The sequence below is a fragment of the Callospermophilus lateralis genome, chromosome 11 (genome assembly GCF_048772815.1).
Source record: "Callospermophilus lateralis isolate mCalLat2 chromosome 11, mCalLat2.hap1, whole genome shotgun sequence".
NCBI lineage: Eukaryota > Metazoa > Chordata > Mammalia > Rodentia > Sciuridae > Callospermophilus > Callospermophilus lateralis.
The window spans coordinates 31,297,709-31,317,544 of record NC_135315.1 but is presented as its reverse complement, the minus strand read 5'-3'; the positions used below and the strand labels follow the sequence as shown (position 1 = coordinate 31,317,544).

At 49.5% G+C, this 19,836-nt stretch overlaps 1 protein-coding gene across 5 annotated transcripts in view; it reads right to left on the bottom strand.

Annotated features, from left to right (window-relative positions):
• The window catches only part of Akap1 (A-kinase anchoring protein 1), a 30,564-nt gene extending 11,956 nt beyond the window's left edge, over positions 1-18,608 (bottom strand). Inside the window, exons 1-2 of one of the 5 annotated variants that reach the window (XM_076869844.2) lie at positions 18,503-18,608; positions 978-2,625 (exon numbers count right to left, since the gene is read on the bottom strand). In XM_076869844.2, the coding sequence (XP_076725959.2) occupies positions 978-2,601 (1,624 nt within the window). In that variant the 5' untranslated portion in view covers positions 2,602-2,625; positions 18,503-18,608. Of the gene's footprint in view, positions 1-977; positions 2,626-7,766; positions 7,913-17,551; positions 17,814-17,835; positions 17,858-18,502 lie in introns of those variants that run through there. The other 4 variants (XM_076869848.2, XM_076869847.2, XM_076869845.2 and 1 more) reach the window with 4 other exon arrangements.
• Positions 18,609-19,836: the final 1,228 nt, after the last annotated feature.

Sequence of the window (19,836 nt, the reverse complement as noted above, 5' to 3'; positions counted from 1 at the left end):
TTTAACATTAAGCTATTGGTGGGCAGCATCTTCTTCTAGAGGTAAACAATAGTGGTCTCAGTCAACAGCACTTGGAGTGATAGAACAGCGCTGTGTACACCAGATGCTGCTGAAAGCAGTAGAACACCTTAGAGAGAGTCCCAAGCTTCCTGGACGGAACTGAAATGGTAGGGAAGGGCTCCAGGACAAGCAAGTCAGAGAGCCACTTGGGAAATCATGACATTCTCTAAAATACATGAAAATATCCCAGGGGGGAGCCATAGAAGCAGGACCAGGAGCTGCTGACCTGTAAGTTAGCGGTCTGAACTGTCTACGCTGGGGTCAGCACTCGAAAAACCCAGTGGCACTTCGTTACCAAAGTGCCCCTCTTTCCCAGGGTGGAACTGCAGCTGCACAGAAAAAAAATGGCTGAGACTGTGAAGGAATAGGTGACAGCGACAACCGAGGAGCGCTTGAGCCTCCCCAGGGACTCAAGGCTGTGGCCGTTCATGGGACACTTACCCTGAAAGAGCTTCTGGAGAAGGAAAGCCGGTGAAGACATGGAACAAGCACAGGATTAAATGGAGGTCAACCACTGAGCAACACTCCCCAGACCTGGCACTGGGGGAGACAGCTAAGAGGCCTTTCGATTAAAGACCCACTAAGAGTTCGGGCTCTGAGGAGAAGAGGCACACCAAGGCTAACCGGTGGACCCCACTTTGAACTGGTTCCTTCTAAAAGGCTAAGGAGGCTCCCTGGCTGGTGAGCCAAGCCACAGCTCCTGTGGCTTTGGGGTCTCAGGACAGTGTGCCTTCTCATCAGGTCCCCGCCAGCTCTCTGCCACGCCCACCTCTCTGCAGGCCCCCTGGGACACAGAGTTGAAGAGTGCCTTCACTTTGCTGCAGAAGTGTCCAGAGGGAGGGACAGTCTAGCAGCTTTTCCCTAACAAATAAGGGAAACCCTCCCCTGATCCTCCAGTGTGCCCGAGACCCACCTACCTCCTGAGTGATCTGCTTCTACATCCGCGGTCCATCCGTCCTCAGTCCCCAAGTCTGACAACTCCCCTTTCAGCACCCCATTACTGAAGGGCACAGTACTGTCCGGCAGCGGCGGGGTGATGGCCTTGTCCCTGGGGCTTGAGTTGGTCTCTGTGCAAGAGTCTTCAAGCCCTGAAGTGCTGACGGAATCCGAGCACTGCCCGGAGGAGGCCGCGGAAGGAACACTCTGGCTGGATGACACACAGGTAGCACAGGTGGCATCTTCCGCCAGGATGCTTGCCTCGTCCACCGACTCTCTGAAGGGGCTTGCTGGAGGTGGGCAGGGAGCCAGGGAGATGTGGTGTGCAGAGTTCTTTGGCTTACTGTCCTTGGTGGGGCTGGACAGTGGGCTGCTCAGGCAGCTCACATAGGTCTTTGGTGAAGGCAGGTTCTCAGCTGGTGGGCCTGGCAAGGGAAGGGCAGAATCCACTGGACCAGCGGTTGCCCCCACCACAGCTGGAGCAGCCTGTGCAGTGTCTTGCCCCAGGACAGTTTTCTGGCTGGCTGGGGCACTGCTCTCCGCCTGCCCTACAGTCGGACTGCCTGAGGCCTGATACAACTGATCTGCCATCTTGTCCCCCGTGCTGGCCAGCACCTCTTCGGTTGCTTCCAAGATCACCTGGGAGATTATCTGGAAGGCAGCCTGCTCAATCCTCTCATTCTTATCTAAGCTCTCCTTTTTGCCTAGTTCTGCTGCCACGTCTCTGTCCCAGGCACTGTCATCTTGGACCTCAGATGCCTGCATCTCTTCATCCTTTGCCAGCTCTGCATGAGTCAACTTGCCAGAGCTACTTAACAATTTTCCAACTGCGGACTCTTCTCTCAGAGGGGAGAAGGGGCCACCGCTCCCCTTCTCTCCTCCGCCTCCCGAGGCGGCCAGGCTGAGGGCCTTGCTATTCTCCAATTCTGAGACACGTTCCTGGGACAACAAGCCTTCTTCAAGCACGTTTCCCCCCAACATTGCGTCACCGGTCCCCTCGGCTCCACGCGTCTCTCTTGCCTTCTCCCCAAGGCTATGCTTCTCTGCAGCACAAACAGACTGGCTGGGCCAGCCCCTCCCTGGTGCCTTACTGAACACCACCTCTTGCTTACACACCTCTATGGCTTCGTGGGGGAACACCACATCCTTGGGAGATGGGAGGGGACACTCAAGAGGAACAGATCTGGTTTTGTCACCCATCAGGGTGAGTTCCACCTTTGCACTGTCATCTTTGTGTGTTCCTGGTTGAGATCTTGTGTCCGTGGGGTTAGAGAGGCAGCCTGAGGACTCTGATCTGCGACAGGCTGGGTGTGTGCGCAGCGAGGCTGGGGGCTCCACAGAAGGCTTGCTTGCAGTGGACTGTTCCTTTTCTAGTGGCTGTGTGACGTTGTAGGGTGTGGACACAATTCCAGGACAGGCTTCTTGTATGGGGAGCGATTTCTTGATGTCAGGGCTGGCCCTCAGCACCACACCACCACCAGTGTCCACCTTTTTATCATTGCTGCTGACCTGCTCTTTTTTACGAGAGAAAAACCACCACCAGCCGAGGAGCGCCAACATTCCAGGCAATGCCAAGGGAAAGAGTGAACGGAAATGGATTGCCATCCTGGAGGCCTGAAGTAGTTATGCCTGGGAAAAGCAGGAAGACAGGGAGAGACATGGGGTTATGAGAGTACAGGCACTGCACATGAACATGCTGAATTAGACCTTCATTTGGGTGTTTTGTTGCAGAGATAAGAAACATCAGTGCTTCAGCATTCTCTGGGTGGTTCTGACATTCAGCTGAAGGTTGGGAACCAATGCTCTAGGACCTTTCATTTCAAAGTATAGTTCAGGGACCAGAATCCTGTGCAGCACCAAGGAACCTGACAGAAATGCAGCACCTTGGCCCCACCCCAGAACTACTGTATCAGGGCTGCATTTTAAGATGCCCAGAAGAGCATGAGCACATTACAATTAGAAGGAATGCTAGGAGATGGGATCTACCCTTGGAGTGCTGGGGTGAGGGAGTGCAGCGAGGTCATCTCCAGGAAGTCCCTCTATGTTTAAAAATGAGCTTCCTTGCTAATATCTAAAGATAAAGCAATGAGACTGGAAAGTACAGAGCAGGGCTAAGCAGTGGCCAGGGCTCAGATGACTTTATAACCCACTCCTGGATGGAAAGCTTCAATGATGCTACCTTATCACTTCACAAATGAATAACCTTGATACATGCTTTCCTTTGTATCACTTAATCCTCGGACCACTTGGTAATACAAGAAATGTATTACCTTGAAGGCTAAAATACACTCAAGGTCATACAACCAAGGAATAGGAACACAGCTTCTATTCCACATCAAATCTGGAACTCACTAGTTAGTTCCACTAGTTAGTGGGAAAGACATATTGTATGGGCCAAGAAAAGGAGAAGTCTGTACTACCTTTTTGGAAAGTTTTAGTAACAGTTCATAAAACCTTATGAGCCATACCCTAACAACCCCAAAATCCCACACCTGCAAGCTTAAAACAAAAAACTCTGTAGGCTGAGGTCTGCCTAAGAATGCCCATTAGGATATCATTTGAAACAAAACTGGAATTACTTTTTCAGGGAAAAATGACCGCTAAATATATTGTAGAATTCATGAGTAGATATATTAGGGTTAGAAAAAGAAGCTGGTTTTGCCAAGTGTTGTGGCTCATGCCTGTACTCCCATGGGCTCAGAAGGCTGAGGCAGAAAGATCATGAGTTCAAGGTCAGCCTCAGTAATTTAGCAAGGCCCTAAGCAACTCAGTGAGACCTTATCTCTAAATAAAATATAAAAGAGGGCTAGAGATGTGGCTCAGTGGTTAAGCACCCCCGCCCCCATTCAATCTCCGGTACCAAAAAAAAATGTTGGTTTCATGCATGGAAAAAAGCAGAAAACAGAAGTTAAAGACTACTGTTTATGCAATGTCTACTACTGTGTATAGTAAGGACATAAGGAAGCACATACACATGGCCATCCAGCTGGGGGAAAGGAAAAGTTTTTGCACTTTTCATTTCATATCCTGCGACCTTGATGAGTTCATTTGTTAGCTGGAATAGTTTTATTTTGGGGTAGATTTCTTATCTACAAATATTTCATAGTGGTTCTCCAACTTGAAGCATTACTGGAGGAGCTTTTAAAAGCCAAGGCCAAGAAGGGGATATAGCTCAGTGGTAGAGTACAATGTGAGGTCCTGGTTTCAATACGCCAGTACCTCAAAAAAAAGGAAAGAAAAAGAAAAAGTTCAAGGCCAAATCAATCTCTGAGGGATAAGAATCAATACCAGTTCTTTTGTTTCTGTTTTAAACACAGATAATTTCAAATGTAGTCAAGTTAGAGAATCATTGTTCTGTAACCTCCCCCTCCCCAAAGAAAGTAGATTACAGGAGATCTGCTATGTAGTTGCTTCATGTTCAGTGTCTTTCATACAAAAGAGTAAATAATTTGAGACAGGAAAGAGGGGGACTGGTACACTAGGATGTGTCCAGTCTGTTGGCAGAGAGCAAGTCCTACCCAAAAGGGCATGCTAACAGGAAGTGCAGCTGGGGTTGATCCCAGGCCAGTACATTTAGATTCTGACTGCTTATTAATTAGGCAATCCTCCGGCACCCCTTTTATTTTAAACAGTGCTAGGGGGATTGAACTTAGGGGACTTGCACATATTAGGGAAGCACTCTACCACTGAACTACATGCCCAGCCCTTTTAAAATTTTATTTTGAGGCAGGGTCTCACAAAGTTACCCAGGTAGGCCTCAAATTCATGCTCCCCCTTCCTCAGCCTCCTGAGTAGCTGGGATCACAGACATGTGCCACCATGCCCAGCAGGCAATTCCTTTTTAGCAGGGTTTGTGGAATGGGATCAAGAAAACAAATCCTAGCAACCACCGCCATAGAAGGCAGTGGTTAACACACCAAAGCCCAAGGCTGCAGATTCAAATTGGAGTATGTGAGGAGGGGGCTGTTCTCCAAACTATCTCCTAAACCAGGTGGGAAAGCCCTGCCCCTTCCAAGCTAAAAGCTGATCCCCAGAGTCCTGCTTCTCCAGCAGTTGCTAGTGACAGCACCCCACCTATGGGGGAGCTGGCTACACTTCTATAAGGAGAGACTCCACATTCAAACATGCACTCCAGAGTGGGCCTGGGTCCTTCACCCTGGGTGATCCACACTGTGATTCAGTCCTCAACCCACCACATCACTGTCTTCTCCCCAATCATCCTCTATGTTCCCAGTCCTCACTCAGAACACCAGGGTCACAACACAGGCCCTGCCTGCCACTCTAGCATATCACACCACCACTGCCACTCCACCCAAGTCCCAGCCCAGTTTGCTCCCTGGAAATTGGGACCCTAAGCCCCTAGCTCTGTCACTCCAACAGAGAGTTAGCTGTAGCTACTCAGCTGAGACTACAGCCCAAGAAACATGGTTGCTGTGGCATTTCCATGCCAGAGAGCCCCTGTTGTGACAGGAAGGTTTCCTAGAAGGCCTTAAATACTATTCACCTGAGACCACCCAACCAATAAAATCCAGAATGATCCACCGGGATTCCCAGTGCCCACCACTCTCCAGCCTCCATCCCTTAGAGGCTGGAGCCAGAGACCCACTGCTGAGGAACCAAGAGTCACCTCATCTGTGCAGGGCATGGCTCTGGACCAAGTTCTTCTCCCGGTACCTCATCACACTCAAGACCAGAGGCAGGACATCTCCAGAGAGTCTAAACATGGACAGGGTTTATTTTTTCTTAGCTACCTGAGCATTGTGATTAGAGATAGGAGGCATCCTCCACCAAGAACAGCTCCCCTGGGATCAGCAGCCACCTGCCCAAAGGCCTTGGATGCAGCCCACCAAACCTTGTGGGATCTCACTAAGGGTGCCCACTGCCAGGAGGCATCTGATGCTCCTCCCCCAGCCCCCACTTCCCACCAGTCAGAAAATGGCTGGCCCCTTGCTTCCTCACTGAAGGCATCTCAGGTCAGCTAAACAGACTCTCTGCCATATTCCCCAGCTGACATGGTCTGACAAGCCTACTGGAGGTGGCATAAGATACACCAACCTTTCCCAAAGGTCCACACTGGGCTGCCTGCACACACATGCAGCCTTCAGCCTCATGAGGCCTTCCTTCTCTGGTAGACTGAGTTGCCATCTTTGTTGTGGGTGTTTTTTAAACTTGAATTTCTCAGGGCTTAAATGATTTGAACACCACAGGTCCCAAAGCTTTCATGTTCACAGTCTAGCTGGAAGCTGCCTCCCAGGACATCTTTTTCTGCAGCCAGGGAAAGCCGCCCACAAGATGCTGCAGAACCCTGCCCTAGGGTTGGTGGGGAGAACTCCTGGCTATTTTGAATCTGTTGGAATTAAATAGCTGCCTGCTTATTTTTAGCAGGTCCATTTGCCAAGAAATAGATGCACGCTGGTTCACTGCCAAACGGTCACACAGAGCTAAAGGCAGGCACGAGCTACACCACAAGGCCTTCACATTCTCCTCACTCCAGGTTCTAAAAGGACCCCTTCTTTCTCCAAAGAGGTACCGGCAGCTTCTCAGAACAGCCTTTGGAGAAGTAATGGCCTCATCCCAACCTAGATCCTTCTGGCTAAACAAGAAAACAAATCCCTGGGAATGGGACAAAAAAGTGTTGGTCCCAGTGACTAAGCCAATTTGGCTACAGTTACTGTGAAAAAGAGCTGCACATAATTGACAGGAAAATCAAACGTAACAACAGTGTAGGAGCCAAAACCCCAAGTTTATTCTGGGTTTGGACCTGGTCAATGGACCCACATCCACTTTGTGTTCTGAATGAACATTTACACATCCTGTCAACCGGAATTTGAACATTTCTGTCACCATCCCAATGTTCATTTTGCCAATGGCTGTTCCAGGGTGTTAACCACCAGGAAGGCGCCTACCCAAGATATCCCTCCAACAGAGTGCCCGGCACAGCAAGCTCTTGCTGAAGGCAGATCCCCTGGAAGGGGGTCTTTCCCTGCAGGGAATCATAACTGAATGCCCAGTGCTCTGCTCCAGCATTCAGAGAACCAGCAGGCTGTGAGCCAGGCAGAGGCACCTTCCCTTTGCCAGAGGAAACTCACACGCTCAGAGATGTTTCCCTGTCCACAAGAGTACCTCCTGCTATATCCTAAGTGTTCTCCTAAGTCCTCATAAGGTGTTCACCTTACTCACATATCTGAGTATGTGTAAGCTGCCACACAGAAGCCCCATTCCAGATGGAAGACTCGATCTCTCTCACAGACACTGTCTCACACTGGCATCCCACACCTCGGGCAGCAAGAAGTAAACCAAGAGAACCCAGGGAGGTGCTTTCAAAGGCTAGGATTTTCCCAGGCCTCAATGAGGGGGAAGGGAGATGCCTTGAAAGGTGAGAGGGCAGCAAGTCCCAGAGCTGGGCCAGAACAAGTCCTAGGAACGGAAACTAAAGAGCTGGTAAAGGGCCAGACTGAGGAAGGAGTCTGACCTTTCTGGTCAAGGCAACGGCAACCATAGGATCTGCATAGTTGCAACATGGTCAAAGTGGAGCAGGTCACCAGAGGCAACGGTCCGGGCAATCCCCCTGCAGCAACTGCTATGCACTACTGATAGCCACAGGAGGTTTACTGAGCACTTGAAATGTGACAAGTGTGACTGAAGAACTGAATTTCTAATTTTATTAAAAGTTAATTATAAAAGCCACACGTAGTTGGTGGCTACCGACCGCACAGCAGGTTCTAGTGGGTGCTGCTGGACTGGACAAAGGCTGCAAGGCCATCACCTACCTTGCTGGCAGTGTGCAGTCCTACCACTGAGGGTGGGGGGCGATGGTGAGCCAGGGTCACTCTCCTGCGGCAGCATGGCTGGGCCCAATAATCAGAGCGCTGGAGCCATGCCTCAGGTGTGCTGATCTTGGCCCAGCCCCGGTGTCAATCCTTTCATCCTCAGGGCCTGAGTGAGCTGTGACTCATGAGGGCACTCTCAAGATTCCATGTTAGCTCACAGTGGGGCTGTGAAGGCCTGCCCAGGACGTCCCCACACCCTCCATTGTGATGGCCCCGCAAAGCACAGACAAGCTGGGGGCAGCTCCAGTCCTCCCAGGTGGACCAGCTGTCAGGATGTCATAGCCTATGCTGCCAGCCCTCTGTGCAGGACGCCTGAGGCTTAACCAACATCTGGGTGGGAGAACCTGCTCAGTGAAGCCTTCTCTGGCCAAAATGGAAAACCAGAGTCTGATACCAAAGGCGAGTACCAGGTAAGAAAAGCTAGAAGCCCCAAATCCTTTCTGGACATGGACTCTTCTTCCTCCAGTCCAGTTACAAATTAAACTAACTTCTGGTCTGGAAAACTTGGTAATAAGGAAAGCCACACAAGGATGGACAGCCATCGCCTGTCTCTGCTGACCAAGCCTCTTCCTCTTGAGTGACAGGGGAAAGAGCATCAGCATCTCCTGCCAAGGTCTTCCCAATTGCTTCATTGGTGATACAGGTGTGACTTTAGAAAACTCTGAAGACCATGTCCTGTTCACCCTGCCCCTAATTTCAGGCTCATAGCAACCATCTGGCTTTACAAGTGAATTCTATCAGGCTTCTGAAGCTGGTGACAAAACAGACACAGGAATGTCCTTTTGGGTACATAAGTTCCAGCCCATGACCACAGAGGGCTGGAACCAAAAGTACAAGCAGGGATCTGACAGCAAGAGAAAGCCAATGAAGATGGCATATGCCTTCAGAGGAAATCAGAAAAGATGGTACAAAGGCCCCTTCATGCCACTACCTCCAGTGGTCAGAGATAAGACCATGATTTCCAAGCAGCAGACTACAATACCAACCCAGAAGTCAAATGAAGGCTTAAGAGGGCAATTTCTATTCAACAAATATTTATTGGCACCTACAGGGTACCAAGCACATGACACAGAAATGAGTAAGACGAGGCGCTGACCTTGAGGCATTTTCAATCTTTTACAGTTTCTTGGGAGGCAAAAACAATCACCTCTTCTCCAATGAACTTCTTCTGCCACCTTCTACCACAGACCAACTCAAAGTTTGGTCCAAGAGACAGCCGAGTGTGCTGTCAGCACAGGGGAACCAACAAACTAGGGTGGCCACTGATCTAGACTAGGATGTTCCACGGTCCTAAGGTGGGGGATGAGAAGACAGTAGCCTGAATGCTAGCATTATGGGCACCCAAGGGCTTGGATTGCCCCATTCCATAGGCAGACTTTCATTCAATACCCATTTTAACTACCAGGTTCCAAATCCAGGCCTCAAAGTAAAGTGAGCTCTTCTGCTGACCTAGTGGAAGGGAACTACCAACCTGGTTGTCTTTGCCTACTTTCCACTGACCTCCTGTGTTCAGCCACTCACACTCTCATGCATGCTTTCAGAGGTACCTGCCCTTCTGCATGCAATAGCTGGCTTGTTACTGGTCACAAACCTCTGTGCATACTCTGAAGAATGCACTCCACCAAGACAAGGAAGTAAACCAAGAGGGGAGGTTGCATCAGATCCAAGAAGGAACACAAAAGAAAGGAGGAGGAAATTCCCAGGAAGAAGGGGAATCAGAGCCAGGGGAAAAGGATACTTCCCAAGAGCAACATAGAACTGTTCGGCAGAACTGGGGTGTTAACACAATAAGAACAGCTTTCCACCAATGGCTCAGGTTCCACGGCATTGTCAGGGGCTCAGGGGAGAGTCAAGGAACTGACTGGAGAGATAAAGAGTAAGCAAAAGTAAGGGAATTAACTAGAAGAGGAGGAAGGAGGGACAGGAAAACAATGAACTACACAGTCATAAGCGATGTTTATATTATAATACATATATGCCCAGAATAGTAACTTGACCAATGATTGTGCTACCTCTATACTGAGAGAAAAAGGAAAGAAAAAAAAGTGTAGGAATCAGCTAAGTTCTTACTTCTCACATTAGAAAAATCAAATAATATATTTTTTTTTAAAGTATACTATTTAGAAACAGAGGTAAGTAGCCCAAAGAACTGAAAGCAGCTATTACTGGAAGAGCACAGGAGGTAGGCCTCCTTTTCTTTTGTTGTTGCTGCTGCTGCTGCACTGCTAGGATTTGAACAGGGCTAGGCAAGCACTCCACCACTTGAGATACATCCCTAGCAAAGGAGTATCCTTTTCATAGTCAAAAAGTTGTATCTTTCTACAAGCAACACTGCAGATTGAAAATGCACTCTAAAGCTATAAACAAGTAGCAATGGATTCTTGTTAACCACAATAGTACACACTAGTATCAACTCATTTATATATACAAACTTATGATGTTTTCTTTTTCCATAATAACTGATGCCAATTTTACTCTAGATACCCTCAAATTGCCCACAGACATAACAATAACAACCCAAAAGAGAATATGCCTACTGGTGGACCTTTTCAGAACTAAGGCAACAGTCTCCCCACCCCACTGAGGCTAGTCAGCACCCGGTGGCAGGTTCCTCCTTGGGACTGGTCACTTAAGAAAGATTTTTATACCCACTGTAAGGGTTCTATGAGTCACATAAAGAAAGGATGGAGGAAGGGGTAGGGACTCAAATTTCAGGAAAGATATTACAGAGAGATTCAGAACCTAATGTATGTAATACACCTGCAGCCTCTGGCAGTTGGTGAGAGAGAATGGGACGCTAAGGCACCCCTTGCACATGTAATGTAGTGAATTAAGTACACAGTCCTGTGTGGAGCAGGGTAATGGCAAGGTTGAGAAATGTCCTCTCAGTCCTTTTCTGTGCACCCTGGTTTAGATGAGAAAGGGAGGGTGTTTAGGAGGGAAGAATGTCAGGGGAGAATGCAGAGGGAATCAAGGGAATGTCTCTTGGAAGCAGTGGCACTAGAGCTAGAATAGTGAGGAGCCATGCCAGCACCTGGGGGAAGGAGAGAGGGAGGGAGGGGCAGAAAGTTCCAGGCAGGGTGAACATGTGCCAAAGTCCTAAGGCAGGAACAAGCGTAGCTGACTGGAGACGGCAAGATGGGGTCTGAGCTCTGCTGCTGCCAGAGAACAGGTTCCTGGCACACTCTGCAGAAGCAGTGCTGAAGATAAGAGCTCACAAGCACCCAGAGGAACTGGGGTCACAGACTCTCTCCTGAGGGGGAACTCCCGGACCCAAAGGGCTTTCATTCTTAATTCATAAATACAAGTTGCTTTCAGAATTTATCCCAGAGAGAGAGAGAGAGAGATGTAGCTCAGTGGTAGACAATTGCCTAGCATGTATGATCCCCAGCACCACACACGCACAAAAAAAAGAAATCTATTCCAGAAACAAGATGCCCTTGGCTGGGACCATGACAGGTATTCTGTGTGAAAAACAGAGGCTCACTTTTTACTTGGAGTTCTCAGAAAATGTGTGGCTGGGAAGCCCTGCAGCTATACCGCACATTAGCTTAGGGAACCACTGAAACCCTACCTTCAGCCCCCACTCATCAAATCAGTCGGTTCCAGTAAGGTGCCCTAACCCCCAAGGGCGGGTGAACACCCACCCAGCACAGCATGAGCTCTTGCCACTTCTTTGAATCAGACTTTACAAAAACAACCTTGCTCTCCAGCCAACATAAACCATAGGCAACTGAGGGCCTTATATGGCACTAAGCTTTCTTAATCAGAAACAGATAGATGGGCTAGAGTTGGCAGGAGGAGGGAAGGGGGGGACACACGAACACACACACACACAAATACACGGAGGGAGAAAGGGAGGGGGGAGGGGGAGGGAGAAGAGTGGGGAGGAAGGGGGGGGAAGAGACAGATAGAGAAGAAGGGTGGAGAATAGCATGGGGAACAAACTTGTTTGTCAAACAGTTTTTCATCCCTCTTCAGCCTTAGTAGTTTCCCAGCAAAGAGTTCCTACTGGGAGCCATGGTTTTGCCTTCTCCTATGTATGTTAGTTTAAGCCAGGAGACACCAGTAATCAGACTGCCAACCAAGCCACAGTTTTAAGAGTGTTTTGTCCACTTAGTCTATGGCCCTTAGGTTGAACACTTCACATGAAACAGACTTACTAGGTTTCCTGAGAAACCAGCAACTGGAGAAAAAAGGGGTCCAAGCTGCCCAGGGCAGAGGTCCTGACCCCTAGTTCCCCAGCTCACTGGATGGCCTCAGTCACATGGCTGCCTGGCCCAGGAGGAAGCACTGGGCCTCTGCCACAGACCCAGAATAGAAAAGGCAGCCCCAGAGGCCTCTTAAGCAGCCAACCCATCCACAAAGACCATGGCAGCTTCTAGGGTGGCTTATTCTCTCCCTCTCCTGATTAGGCAGCCGCAGCAGCAGGACTTGTCTTGGACACTGCAACCACAAGCACTTGGCTCTCCTAAAGGATGCCACCTGCTAAAAATAGCACCAGCACATGCTTGGCCGAGTGGGCCACACCAAAGTCAAAGGACAAAGCAGCGAGATTATCCTCAGCCCTGCCTTTCCTCCTACAGACAGCTCCAGGCACACATGCAAGTGCTGTTCTCTCCAAGGAAGCTCAAGAAGTGGGAGTCACTATTTTGTCAGAGGGGCAAAGAAGAATCACAGAAGATGGAGCCGCCTTCAGAAGGGTTGCTGTCCCTGGTACTCACAAAGGCACACCCAGGTCAAGGGCAGAGGGAAGGGGTGGGGGCTGGGACAGAACTTGCTGCCTCCTCCAACCAGGACTGGGATACTCCTGGGTGACAGCCTGTTGAGGGCCAGGGGATGGTCTCATGACCTCCATGTGAGGTCTGACAGGCGTGTTATTATTAGCTAAAGAATGAGTGTCTTCAAGGTTGTCTTTTCAACCTGCTCAGTCTTGGAGGAGTTCTTATTCCATTTTACAGGAAACCAAAGTTCATGATTTTTAATTCTTATCTTTCCAAAGTCTTATTTTGCCATAGACTTTTTTTTTTTTTAAGAGAGAGAGAGAGAGAGAGAGAGAGAAAATTTAATTTTAATTTTTTTTTTTTTTTTTTTTTTTAGTTTTCAGCGGACACATCTTTGTATGTGGTGCTGAGGATCGAACCCGGGCCGCACACATGCCAGGCGAGTGCGCTACCGCTTGAGCCACATCCCCAGCCCCTTGCCATACACTTTAGAAATGGGCAAGTAATGTCTATAATAAAAAAGCCTCAGACTAGGTAGCTGTGCCTTAAGGTCTGAGAAACTGCCTTGGATTTTCTGCCTTGAGGCTCAGTTTGTGAGATAAATTATTTCAATCCTTTAAAAACCCATTTTTACTTTCTGGGTGACTGATAATGGGGCAGTAAATAAGAAACAGTCTTTGAGCATGGGGTAAAGGGAGAGGGGAAAGAGGGAGAGAGGGCAGATAGTGTGGGGAGGGAGAGGGTATCTTGACATAGGTCAAAAGCTAGCCTAGGCCTGCAGAGTGGTGCACACCACCTACTGGGGAGGCTGAGGCAGGAGAATCATAAGTTAGAGGCCAGCCTGGGCCAAAACAAAAAATAACCAGCCCAGTCCTCCCTGTATCCTGGGATCAGCTTGCCCTCCTCAGGGACTCAGTTTCCTGAGTCCTCACAGAGTTGAGAATATAAAAACAGTACTGTTCAAAAAAGAAAGAAAAAGATTCCATCCTAGCCAGTTATGGTGGCACCAACTGTAGTCCCAGATACTCAGGAGGTGGAGGCAGGATTGCTTGAGCCCAGGAGTTCAAGAATAGCCAAAGCAACCTTGAATCAAAATTAATAAAAATAACCTTCCTAAAGTGACACAGGTATCTGTTATGCATCTGTTGCATCTGGCTCCAGGAAAAAAGAAAAAAGAAATCTCACGCTATATGTCAAAGGCCAGTCTAGCAAGGTTCAAACAAAGCACAATCAAGGCTGGATCAGGAGGGCACCTGAAAAAAGTGCCCCCCCAACAACTCCCTAAACCCCCCCCTTCCATGTTTCAGGATCAGCACTCTCTCCAATGGCCCACTCTCTCCAATGTCTTCTGTAAATACAGAAAAACATTCCATAACATTTAGATGAACTGAAGGGAACAGAATAAAAATCCAACCTGGTTTAGCTGAGGACCTACACTAGGGTCCTATAGGAAGTTATCAGATCAATTAGCAGATCTGATGACATCTGCCTTTCAGAGACCAGGGAATTAAGAACAAAGGACCTTTATGACAATAAATAGGCTCTTGAAGCAACACAGCGTTCTAAGGACCTGTCCCTTCTGCTTCATGTGCATGTCCCTAGCCCCTTACTAACCTCCTCTCTCAAACTGTTTCATAAATGATCACTCCTCTCCTAAGTAAGTACTTAGTACCAGAAGTTGCTTATCATGGAGAAAAATAAAGTTGATGGGTTTATGGACTATGGAAGCCTAAATCCAAACACATGATGATTTAGAGATTTATAAGTTGAAGCAATTTGTTTTGTTTTAATTTTGCAGTACTGACAACTGAATCCAAAATACTCTACTGCTAAGTTACATGTCCAGTCATTTACTTTTTGAGACAAGGTTCAACACTGGCCTGGAACTTGCAATTCTCCTGCCTCAATCTTCCCAGTTGCTGGGATTATAGTGTGCACTACCCTGCCCGGCTAGCAATTAAGCTTTTAAAATTGTTTTTAAAAAGAACATACTAGACCAGTACTGTCAGAAAGAACCATGATGCTGAAAACATTCTTGACCTGAGCTGTCCAGGACAGCAGTCCTCAGGCACCCTATTCAACTCCAAGGTTCCTAGGGGCATAACCTAAATACCATTAATGTTCACCAATCCTCCTTTACCAGGTGAAGAAACTGACACCCCAGAGGGCCAAGAGGCCTGCCTAGACTCATAGCCAGGGTTCAGCACTCAGAACTACACTAAGCCCAAGGTTCTTGCCACTAAGCCCAGAGGTAAGATAAGCCTCACTGGCTCCAAGCTCTGCCTACCTTAACTTCCAGAACTCACCTGGGTGCCCTGCTTTGTTCCCAAGTACAAATGGGCCTTAGTGACACATGGCTAGATGAACATGACCAGCCAGTATTACAGGACGGGGAACAGAATGTTTACTACCTACACCTGTAAACTTAACAAACCAAGCTGCAGACATGTCCAGATTGCAAAGACCTGGACAGAATAACTCTGCTAGCATTTAGGAAGAGGAAAAGAAAGTTAAGGAAAAGGACACCTTGAAAGCTACTTATGACTAGAAAGCCAGTCCTCAAACTGCTGATGATGATGTGCATAACTTTACTACAAAAATCTGCTTAGAAAGCAGCAGAAAGATTAGAAGGAAAAACAAAAACAAAAACAAGGAATTAAGAATATTCTTTGGTTCTTCTCACAAGAGCCCTCCAGAGGACCTAGTTCAAACCCACACTTGTTTCTCTACCCCTCACTGAAACAATCTGGAATGGCCTCCGGTTTCAGTGGTGCTCAGAGGTATGAGGATTAAAAGGAAGGTGAAGGAAGAGGCAGCCCCTAAATCTCAGTTTCCACATCCCCAAGAGCTACTTCTCCAGCCAGACTCTGTCCTGCTCCAAACATGTTCAGTGACAGTACTTTCCATTGCCCAAGTTTAAAATTAGGTATCAGGTTCACTCAGTGGAGCACCACACATGCACATGGGTACTTGATATTAAATGTGCAAGTGAAACCTGGGTGAAGTAGATACACCAAGAAGGGAGAGAGGAGAAACAGAGCTTGCCCTAGGAAGCAAGGTTTAGGATTAATAGGTGCCCCCACTATGGAGATGAACAATTCCAGAGTGTATGATTTCAGTGGACCAAGAGACCCAGAGAACTCAGCACCTCCCCCATAGTACAGGAAATTTCCTCAGAATAACAAACCAAAGGCATTAACCCTCAGCTGACACAACTGTCTGGCTTCCCCACAACGGGAAGAGACCAAGCAGCAGAGAGGTCAGTAATCCTAAACACACCAGGAAGAAGTAGCGGGGAACCAGTTCTCCAGGCACTCTGGCTGCCACTCTTCAAAGCCCTAAAATGCCCACCCAATCATGACACGCTGAACTAGGAGGCTAGCCAGCAAACTGGGGAAACCAATTTGTCTCCCTCAGCACTTTAACCAAATCTCTAGATCAGAGGCTAGGAGGAAAGGGGTGATTTTAATAAAATTCAAATCAAGTGATTCAAGTGAAATTTAACTCAGTCTCGGATTCCTAGGAATGAGAGAACAATGTTTAAGCACCTATCATGTACCAGGCACAGTCCAAAGTCTCACAAATATGAAATCCATCTCTCTTTAGAATGGGAAAGGAACACTGTGAAGGTTAGAACTACCTTCCTTCATAAACTATGGCTATGACCAATCTAGGTCCAAAGCCCAAGAATAATCTGGGTTACCAGGCAGCAGGACAAACTGCCCTAAAATATTGATGCTCAGCAACCTTACACTGGAGATATATCAACTTCAGCACCTGAGCAGGCTACTTAAAAGAGATACTTAACCTCCACTGTCACCCTGCACTGGCCAAGTGAATGTAAATGCATTTCCCTGAAACAGCTGGAAGACAGGAGAGACACCCCTGCAGGGGACTCCACCCACACACAAATCCACTAGACCTGTCTCACTCAAAGGCTTGCATCAGTTACCCGCCTTGGTTCAGTTTTCTGCACAGAACACAGAATGATAATGGAGCCTATTTAAGCCAGAAACCACCAAAGCTTTAGTGATTCGAATACCTGAAGGATACAGACCTCTAATGTATGTTCATTTTTCACAAGGCTACACACAAATTATTATCCATGACACATAAAACGAAGTGAAACAAGACTCAACACAAGTAAAAAAATCTCCCCAAAAATAACTTCACTTGTTCCCAGTGCTCAAAAGAATCTTCAATAATCAGCAGGTGAACTCTTGAATGTCAAGAACAGAGGAATCAAATGATCAAATCATGATGCCTTTTTCATTTCAAAGATGCTCTATACCTTTAAGAACAGAGTGGCTGAGTGCTAAGAGTTCAAGCTTTGCTTTCCACATAAAGGGTTAACAGGGGGTACTAATTTGGGAAGGACTTAGCGGTTACATGAACATGTAAGGTTATTAGTTACCAGAACTAATAGCTTTTCGTGAACAGTGTTCCTAATCAGCAATTGAGACATGGAGAAGGTGGAGGGGAGATAGGAAGCAAACCATCTAACAGAGGTGGCTGCACCAGGTCCAGGGGCCCAGATTTCACTGCAAAAGATAATTTAAATTTCGAGTAGCCTGCACTTCAGCAGGGGAAATACAAGCAGTTTAACCTCACTAATTGCCCTGCACACACACCTTACCCTACCCAGCTTGAGAGGCTTCCACTCTCACCTGGAGCGAAGTCCACCGGGTTTGTGTTAACCATAGCCCAGGGGCAGGAAGGCGCCTGCCACCCTGCTGCATCTCCTCGGGAGAGGAGGGGCAAGTTCCTCAATGCTCAGGGCTTCCCATGGGTCCAGGGTCCCGTCTGTACAATACACCATCACCGCACTCTTCCTCTCTTATACCTCCCTACTTCCTAGCAAGGGAAATGGTCAAGAACTATAACCTACGGCACAAAATAGTTGAACACTTAGAAATCCCATCCCTGAGGTGTCCAGCCCCATGGTCTAAGCACATTTTAACCCATACCCCAGTGCATGTGTGGACCTTGCAGATCGCGAACCTGAGTTAGGGGGAGCACGTGACTCTCGGCGTCCCAGGGGAGTGAAGTCAGCGAGCATACTGGGCTGGACGGCCTCCACCTCTCCGGACCGCTTAAGGGGGTTGCAAATGCTAACTCTCCTCGAGACATCCAAGCCCTTGTCCTCTGGATCCTCACTGGGTTCTAAGCGTCCCTCCGCTCCAAACACGGTTCCGGGCACAGCAGTCGCCCAGCCCATCCTCCCAGCTCGGTCCGCCGAGCCCTCTTCACTGGTTCACAATGCTAAACTCCAGGGGTTGGGCTACCTGCTGGGGTTTGCCACCGCCATCGAGCCAAAGAGGCCGAGAAGTTGGGTTAGGCTCCGGAAGTGAACAATTTAACTCCCATCCCCGCCCCAGCCGGAGAACGGCTCCCTGCGGGATTTGGAGGACCTCCTCGCCCTTCTGAGCACCTGGCCCTGCCCACAGTCCGCCCCGCGGCCGCCTCTCCGGGCTCAAACTGGGTACACACGACCTTTGAAAAGTAAACGCGAGTGGGGCTGGGCGACCTTGGGTGGGACGCTCAGGCGGTGAGCGCGCTCCGGCAAAGTTAAGGCGCAGAAGGGGCGCCCCGGGTGTCGCGTCCCCGCCCCCGCCCCGAGGGCGGTGACGCGCGTGGAGGGAACCGCACGGCTCAGAGCGCCGCCTCCATCCACGCACACGCGACCTGTCAGCAGGAGCCCTCGGGCAGACAACCCCGCGGGGGAGGACCATTGGGCGCGCAGGCTACGGAGGCAAGACGGGCCTGCTTGACAGCAGACTAGCGTGAGCCCCCTGCACACGCTCGGGGTCCGGATCCTCTGCCTCCCACTACCTGGAGCGCGCGTCGCGCCCGGCACCTGCACCCCAGGCGCCCCAACAACACGACGGCGCCCTCCCAGGGCCCAGGCAGGGGATGAGCGGGCCAGGCGACCCCCCTATACCCCTGACTTACCAGCTTCTCTACGACCGTCGGGGTGTGGAGCCCTGGCGCCGCCGCCACCCCCCCAGCCCCCGCCTGGCCCCACGGCCCAGCCCCGCAGCTCTGTGCTCGGGCTGCTCCCCCACGTGCTCGCCCAGGCCAGTGGAACACAGAGACATTAAATACTGAGGACGCGCAGCGACGTGCCCGCGGCGCGACGCAAAGCCCCGCCCCTCGTCCTCGTGCCCCCGCGCCCCCGCTTCACCCGCTCACCTGCGCGTGCGCGCGCCGGCCGCTCCCGCCCGTACCTCGCGCGCCTCTCCCAGCTGCGCCAGAGGGGGCGCGGTCTGGAGTGCTCAGCCAACATCCCGCTGCCGCCGGGAGCCAGCCTTGCCTGTGCTCTCGCGAGAGGAGCTGTAATCTCGATAGGCCGGGAGAGCGGCCTGGCTGGAATGTCGAGGTCCCGGAAAACTCTGGATTCTCGGCCCCACGATCCCCCACGCCTGTTGCCTCTCTTCGGCCTTGGGAGATTACAAGGGGTCAGATTGGCTGTCTTCTCCCTGGGGACCGAGAGTCCTATGGAAGAGGCGGAGAGGCTAGTGATGGGCAGCACCCCCCCACACACCCTCTTGCATCGGGGCTTTAGCTTCCCAGTAACTAATGTAACGTTGTAATGCATAATTCGGTGGTCATTAATAATTGCTCAGTAAGTGTGCACCGGTGGTACCCGGTGCCACGCGAGTGCAAGTTTTTGGCCCATTTTTGCAACTTGGTGATATCGAAGTGAAATACTTTCCTCCAAATGGGTTGGGTCACCGTGAGTCACTCCCTCCTCCAGGAACTTAGAAAAAGAAATTCCCTCCAGACAATTGACAGGGTGGGGTTTGCGGCTGGCCAGCCCTGCTCCGATCCTTAAGACGCAGGGACTTTGAGCATTTGTTTAGACAAAATAAAAGATCGTGCTAAGAACGTTACCATTGCTTGGGGAAATAATCTTTATTAATGATCAAGTGCAAATTCAAATGACAATGAGATAAGTTTGCCTGTTGAGTTTAAATTCATGCATATGTGAATCCCAAGTGCATGGTGGGATGGGTGCCGTGAGGGAAACAAGAGGAAGCTGACAAAAAGAAATAACAAGGCTTCTTTTAGTTCCTGCAGTAAGGAAAGGCCCAAGGTGAAATTCAAACACATCTACTGGGACAGAAGCTGCCAGCCTTGGAGGTTGAATCTATGCATAAGGGGTGGGGGAATAGTGTGCAGAGGCACAACAGGGAAAATCAAGAAGTAGTTTCTGGTGAACTGGAAGATAAGGGGGGGGGGACCATAGGACAAAGGTCAAGGTTGAAGGAGGGGTTGTTTCTTGG